Genomic DNA, 7,500 nt, shown 5'->3' on the forward strand with positions numbered 1-7,500 from the left:
ATGTTAAAGTTTCCATGACGTCTCAGGTGTGTGTGTGTGTGTGTGTGTGTGTCTCTCCCCCCCCACAGGTGAGCCTCTACTTGGAACAGGCCCGTGACCCCGCCCTCAATCTCTGTCCAATCAGCAGCCCTCGTCCTCACATCACAGCCTATCAGCAAGGTAGACTCCCCCTCTGAATCTGCAGACAGATGAGATTTACCTGAGAGACAGGAAGTGACCTCACACCGACTGCAACCAATCAGCTCCGCCTGCTGATGGTTTCTGTTTCTGCCTACGTCACTGTGACGTTACACATTTAAACATTCTACACCTTTTATTTTTGAAATAACAGAGAAGTTTGATATTAAATAATAATAATAAAAATATGGTAAAATTGTATGTCATAAAATGTCATATGTGATATAATTTAATTTAATACAATGTAATATAATATAATTAAATGTAATATAATGTAATACAATGTAATGTAATTTAATATAATGTGATGTAATGTAATATAATTTAATGTAATGTAATTTAATGTAATCTAATTTAATGTAATATAATATACTATAATTTAATGTAATGTAATATAATTTAATATAATTTAATTTAATATGATTTAATATAATTTAATGTAATTTAATTTTAATGTAATATATATAATATAATACAATACAATTTAATATATTAAGTGGAGATGACTGTGTCTCTTTAAAGGAAACTCTCTGGCGTCCCGTAAGAAGGTCCTCCCCATCGTTAAGGACTTCCTGAAGGAGCGGGACGGAGACGGTCGCCTGGGCGACGGTCGCCTTGGAGACATGGAGGAGGAGGACGAGGAGTCCCGGTATCCTCCGACCCCGATGAACAGTCTGGTGGAGGGCTGTCCTCTGGACGGCGGCCTGCCGCACATCAGCGCTCAGGACCTGGAGGAGAAGTTCAGTAAAATGGCTGACAGAAGAGGGAACTGACCTCTGACCTCTGACCTTTCACGTGTCAATCATCAGAACGTCTGTCTGTCTGTCAGAAGATAAAGGTACTACAGACACAGACGAATGGTTAAGAATTAAGAACTGTCTTTACTCAAAAACTTGGTTTTATTCTGAAAAATCATCTGGACTCACTGACTCAGAGGAGCAGCTTTCAGTCCTTCAAAATAAAATGTCACATACTTGTTGGTTTTACACAGAACTCGTTGTAACAGAAATGTTTGACTGAAGCGTGTTTTCAGTGTTAAAGTGACAAAGTGACGTCTGTGTGTTAAACTTCATGTTGCTGCAGACTCTGTCACGTCCACATGGGGGCGCCAACGCTTCACTTTTAGATTTACAGCTGCAGATAATTATTAATATCATTATTTTCATTATTGATTATCTGTTCATTCACTTCTATAAATTTCTCAGAAAACTGAAAAATGCCCAAAACTCAAAGATTTTAAACACAGATATAATTCATTAATTCATTAATTAATTTAATTTAGATGTAATAAAAACTGTTAATCCTCCAACAATCAAAATAGTATAGTACTTATTGATTATTTGGCTCTTTGAGACCTGATGAAATATAGAAGTTTAATATTTTGGTCAAAGCAGCTCAGGATGAAAATATAAACTCATCTTTATTTGAATGTCAGCTTTGTCAGTGAATCTGTTACTCCGTAAAAATATGAATCATATTGACAATCGTATGAGCAGACTGAAGTCTGGTCTCTGAGTGAAGCTTCGATGAGAATCAGAAGTCAGAAGGATTTTTACACTAAAACAGTTCACTTTGAACCAAAAACACAAACTGTGGATTCAAAATAAAAATCAAAGCAAATGAAAAGATTCTTCTTCTGCACGTTATTGTTTGTATGAAATGAGACGTCTGTGACGTCGTCCACACCTGGTCTGATAATGTGATCTGGATCTCTGATCTGGATCACATGTTGAGGAGAAACATCGCTGTTAACGCTCTGTTGCACCTTTAGCCACACCCAGCTGTGATGTCATGGGTCATCTCACTAGAGGTTTCACCTTGACGTCTCTCTAGTTAGGATCCAACACCTGAGTCACAGGTGTTATTCTGTGGGGTGACTAGAAGTGCATCCACTCCTTTCAGCCAATCAGAGTCCACTATTCTCAGTGGGCGTGGTCTAAATAAAGGTTAAAGGGCGGAGCTCCGACGAGATGAAATTCTGTCTGTTAAAATAAAAGTCACACCTGAACCTGTTTGTGGTCATGTGATCGTTTTTGACAAACACTTCCTGTTTGTTTCACAAGTGTTTCAGTGAAGAGACTCTGAACCACTGGAGGGATTTTATTGTGAAACTAATAAACAGGAAGTGACAAGATGAAGTTTTTTTTGAACATGGGTTTGTTTCAGCTGATCTGTTGCCTTAAGTAATGTATATATAAATACATGCATATACATATGTTTGTATATATATATACTTACAGTACCAGTCAAAAGTTTGGACACATCTTCTCATTCAACTACTTTGAAGAATCTAAAATATAAAACATATTCTGGTTTGTTGAGCATTTGTTTGTTTACCACATAATTCCATATGTGTTCCTTCATAGTTTGGACGTCTTCAATATTAATCTACAATGTAGAAAAAAATAAAGAAAAACCATTGAATGAGAAGGTCTGTCCAAACAGTACTGTGTATATATATATATATATATATTATTTTTTTTTTTTGTATAATACAATATAACAAACATGATGTTGATGTTAAACTGAAGGTAAATCAGGTGGACAGTAGGACCCTGAGGACACCGGACACTTCCTCATGCTTTAAATAGCCTCAGCAGTCGATTGGTTAATATTAATGAAGTCAGAGTGAAGCTGACCTGCTGCCTCACCTGTCTGCACAGAGCAGGTGAGTGTCGACCAATCAGACGGAGGCTCTGCTGTGAAATGCAGCCGAACCTGTCGGAGAGAGAGAGGGAGAGACACATTGAGTCGGAGTGGGAACTCCGCCAGAGAGAGAGGAAGACACACAGAGACGTCCAGACGCTCACAAATGCTGGTCAGAACACGCTGTGACATCACTGTGACATCATGAGCTCCCCCGGCGCTCACACGGACAGGTACGTTCAAATTCAAACGTTACAGACGGGTCTCAGTGTGTGTGTGAGAGAGAGAGTGTGTGTGTGTGTATGTGTGTTTCCTGTTCCTGCAAAAAGAGGAAGTTTAGTTTTCCGGTGGTGTTTTAGTTTTTGGGAGCCGTCAGTGAAGGGGTCGCTGTGGTGCGGTCGCTGTTCGATGAGTGTTTCTGGTCAGCAGGAAGTGATGTCAGCTGACTTCCTGTCTGCTGTGACTGCTCAGGTCTCTTCTGGTCCAGGTCCTGGTTCAGGTCCTGGATCAGAACCTCCTCAGTGAACTGGTCCGGTAGTGACAGGAAGCTGCTGTTTCCATGACGACCTGATCAGATGTTTACAGAGATGAACAGATTTCATCTTTTTAAACCTTTATTTACATCAATGAAAACACTGGACCCAGCTCTGTCCAATAAAGGTTATTCAAACAGGAGGAGCTCCGGAGGGAGGAGGAGAGCTCAGCTCCCGGCAGCAGCAGAGTCCTCCTCCTCCTCCTCTCCTCTTTCCTATTTCCTCTCTCTTCCTCCTCCTCCTCCTCCTCTCCTCTTTCCTATTTCCTCCCTCTCCTCTCTCTTCCTCCTCCTCTCCTCTCCTCTTTCCTATTTCCTCCCTCTCCTCTCTCTTCCTCCTCCTCTCCTCTCCTCTTTCCTATTTCCTCCCTCTCCTCTCTCTTCCTCCTCCTATTTCCTCCTCTATCCCGCAGAACCAACACCACATGAGAGTTCCTCGTAGTAACTGAATGAAACTGAACGTCATCTGATGGAACAGAACCTCAGTGGACCTCAGAGATCCTCAGTGGACCTCAGTGGACCTCAGTGAATGTAAATGTTGTTCGATACCCAAACGGATGGTTTTAGGTCACTGAAAACAGAGCTTTGTAAAACCGTTCAGGTCTGAGCCACTTCTACCTGGATCCTCCTCAAACACACCGGGAACCTTTTTCAGGTTTAATCCAAATGAAGAACTAGAACTGAGTCCAGCATCCTGGAACCTCCAGAGGTGACGATTAAAGAAGGAGGAGTCACTACGTGGTCCTGAGGACTTTGGGGACTCCAGAACCTCTGGAACCTCTTCAGGAACCCTCAAACCCCTGGTGGAACATTTTAAAGCACCCATGGAAAACCCCACCAAGAACCCTGAAAATTCCTCAAGGACCCTGGAACCTCCTAAAGATCACCTGGACAGGTGAAAACAGAACACAGAAACCTTTTGAGAGTTCTGGACTTTCCCAGTCTGACCTTGAAAGCACCACAGTGGAAACTTAACCCCCCCCCCCCCTCACGTTCTGCTGCACACCTGCTCTCCTCTACCTGTGACCTGAGCACACACATAGAGCGGTTACCTGCAGGGTGGGTGTGTCAGATAAAACTGCCCCAGTAACAACAAACAGAGGAACAATAGAGCCCCGCCCCTCCTCACCTGCTCAGGTGTGTCTCTGTGAACAATCTGAATCAGAGCAGTCAGGCAGGTTCGTTTGGTCACATCTGATTCACATTTTAACTGCAAGCTGCTCGCTGGATCCCGACGGCATGCCGAACTGAAGAGTGTTACCTGACCACAGGTGACAGGTGAGAGTCACCTGACTGCTTCCTTTTGTTCAACAGGAAAACCAGGAAGGAGCTTAAAATGATAGAAACGTGAATGGAGTCTGGTTTCAGAGGGAATGCAGGAAATCAGAGATGTTTCTGATAGCTCTATGCGTGTGTGTGGGGGGGAGGGGTATCCATGTTGTTGTGGGGACACGTGTGTTTCTACAGTCTTGTGAGAACACGTGTGTTTCTACAGTCTTGTGAGGACACGTGTGTTTTCTACAGTCTTGTGAGGACACGTGTTTCTACAGTCTTGTGAGGACACGTGTGTTTTCTACAGTCTTGTGAGGACACGTGTTTCTACAGTCTTGTGAGGACACGTGTGTTTTCTACAGTCTTGTGAGGACACATGTGTTTCTACAGTCTTGTGAGGACACGTGTGTTTTCTACAGTCTTGTGAGGACACGTGTGTTTCTACAGTCTTGTGAGGACACGTGTGTTTTCTACAGTCTTGTGAGGACACATGTGTTTCTACAGTCTTGTGAGGACACATGTGTTTCTACAGTCTTGTGAGGACACATGTGTTTCTACAGTCTTGTGAGGACACGTGTGTTTCTACAGTCTTGTGAGGACACGTGTGTTTTCTTGTGAGGACTTGTGAGGACACATGTGTTTCTACAGTCTTGTGAGGACACGTGTGTTTCTACAGTCTTGTGAGGACTCTGTTAGTGAGTCTGTTACTTGTTGATTCTGCAGTTTTTCCAGTTAAGTGTCTTCTGTTCACATTAAGAGCAGAGCAGAGTTAATGAACTAAAGAGTACCTTTACTACAGTTCTGTTATTAACTATAATGTGAGGTATTATAGTTCACTTTATTATTTCCATTTTATTTTTGTCAAACATGCTATAACCTTACATTTGAACATTTTATATATAAACTTCATTAATAGAATAGCTGACACACAGTGGCAGAATAAACTAGTTTCTCTACATGTTGATACATCAGTTATTATATTCCAATAATATTATATGTAATAATAATGAACCTTTTGCTGCATCAACAGTCATTTTTTCGTAAATACATATTTCATTTTACTTAAATAACTTGAATTTAGAACTTAAAGTATCATTTATTATATTGTCATAATGATTATTTTACTAGACAGTTTTTAAGTCTGCAACTCTGAGTTAACTTTACATATTATTATTTTATTCAATTTCATTTTTCCCTCTGTTCCACCTTAAACACTTTAACAGTTAGAGAGGTTGGTCTGCGTCACAGGTGAGATATGTGCAGCTGTAATTCGTCACACCTGTTTGTTCACCTGTTTGTTCACTTTGTCTACGTGTAACAGGTAAAGTCATTAACTGTGAATTATTTTCAAACGAAGCAATTATAAAACATGAATTGATGATTCTGCAGGGCTCCTGTCGGGGCCTTGGGCCCCCCCAACATCCAGGACATGGAGCTGAGGGAGGAGTGGCAGGACGACGGATTCCCCTGGTCAGAAACAGATCACTAACGTTTACTTCCATTAATAACTTTATTAAAGACTAAAACAGATATTTTACAGGTTGTTATTGTAAAATGTTCTTGCAGTACTTTTCTTTTTGTTTTCTTTCACCAAGTTTATTGAGTAAATTCCTTTTATGTGAAAACCTTGTTGTTAACAGATGAAACTGTTTCATGTCAAAGAGTCTCATGATGAAGTTCTTCTTATCTCTGGATAAGCTGGAAGGTTAAAACGGTTTCCACCAGCAGACTGGAGGTTTCCTGACTTTGACTTTGAATCTTGTTAGCATAATGTTAGCTTTACGCTAGTGTTACGCTAATCAAGATATAACTCAACTTACATTATGACCTCATAAAGTTACATTGTGACCTCATAAAGTTACAGAAGTGAAGGAGAGAATTCAATGGAGCCGTTTCAGGAGCTTCCGAGGGGGGGGTAACTCTTCTACTAACATAGAAGATATGTTATAACTAAACTTTTAATACAAGTTTAACATCAGACAGTTTTCACAGACTGAAGACGAACCAGGAACTGATGTTTGTGTGTAAAACGTGTTGAACAACCCTTAATAACGACTCCGTCTCTGTGATCCAGGCCTCTCCCAGAGGATTGTGGGAGTCCAGAGGAGGCAGAGAGTCCGTCAGGTGACAAGAAGCAACCAGGTGACCTCAGAACTCTCTTCTAGTTTTTATCCAAAAAGAAACGGGAACTTAAATATTTAAAGTCAAAAGATTTAATTTTAAGATTTAAAGTCTAATCACATGGTCCTCTTGCCCCGCCCCCTCCTCTCCCCTCAGCCCCGCCCACCAGCCTCGCCCTATCAGGAGCCTATGAGGGCGGGGCTAAGAAGCGCCTGGTGGCCCCATCGCTCAGCCTCAGTTTGAGCCACGGAGACCGGAGCAACGACGGCTTCTCCGCCGCCGCGCTGTCGGCGACGCCCGAGGAGACGCCGTCGATGGAGATCAACTTGGAGGCTCTGGAGACGCCGTCAGGCAGCGAGACGGGGACGCTGCCGGACTTCAACCACGAGCTGGAGTGGGAGGGTGAGACAGGCGGGAGACTGATGACCTCCGACCTCTCAATGACCTCTAACTGACCTCTCTGACCTGTGACCCCTCACTGAACAGATGACCTCTCTCTGACCTCTCTCCCTGAACAGATGACCTCTCTCTGACCTCTTACCTTGAACAGATGACCTCTCTCTGACCTCTCTCCCTGAACAGATGACCTCTCTCTGACCTCTGACCTCTCTCCCTGAACAGATGACCTCCCCCGGATGACGGGGGCTGACGCCGTTGACGGCGAGGTGGCCAGGAGCCCGTTGGAGCAGACGGAGGGTCTGATGGAGCTGGACCAGGTGGACACCATGGGGCGCCGCTGGAGGAGGTTCTCC

General features: G+C 42.8%; 2 protein-coding genes across 3 annotated transcripts in view; both read left to right on the top strand.

Moving 5' to 3' along the window:
• Positions 1 to 2,284, top strand: part of prune (prune exopolyphosphatase) — a 6,650-nt gene extending 4,366 nt beyond the window's left edge. The window contains exons 8-9 of the mRNA XM_054621774.1: positions 69 to 159; positions 700 to 2,284. Of these exons, the coding sequence (XP_054477749.1) occupies positions 69 to 159; positions 700 to 950 (342 nt within the window). The 3' untranslated portion in view covers positions 951 to 2,284. The remainder of the gene's footprint in view (positions 1 to 68; positions 160 to 699) is intronic.
• Positions 2,285 to 2,794: 510 nt separating this feature from the next.
• The window catches only part of bnipl (BCL2 interacting protein like), a 7,956-nt gene continuing 3,250 nt past the window's right edge, over positions 2,795 to 7,500 (top strand). Inside the window, exons 1-5 of one of the 2 annotated variants that reach the window (XM_054621979.1) lie at positions 2,795 to 3,056; positions 6,017 to 6,097; positions 6,702 to 6,769; positions 6,905 to 7,150; positions 7,370 to 7,500. The exon at positions 7,370 to 7,500 is cut by the window's right edge and continues 70 nt beyond it. In XM_054621979.1, coding sequence (XP_054477954.1) covers positions 3,028 to 3,056; positions 6,017 to 6,097; positions 6,702 to 6,769; positions 6,905 to 7,150; positions 7,370 to 7,500 — 555 coding nt within the window. In that variant the 5' untranslated portion in view covers positions 2,795 to 3,027. Of the gene's footprint in view, positions 3,057 to 4,377; positions 4,634 to 6,016; positions 6,098 to 6,701; positions 6,770 to 6,904; positions 7,151 to 7,369 lie in introns of those variants that run through there. The other variant, XM_054621980.1, reaches the window with a different exon arrangement.

This window comes from Anoplopoma fimbria, chromosome 20 (genome assembly GCF_027596085.1).
Source record: "Anoplopoma fimbria isolate UVic2021 breed Golden Eagle Sablefish chromosome 20, Afim_UVic_2022, whole genome shotgun sequence".
Classification (NCBI taxonomy): Eukaryota; Metazoa; Chordata; class Actinopteri; order Perciformes; family Anoplopomatidae; genus Anoplopoma; species Anoplopoma fimbria.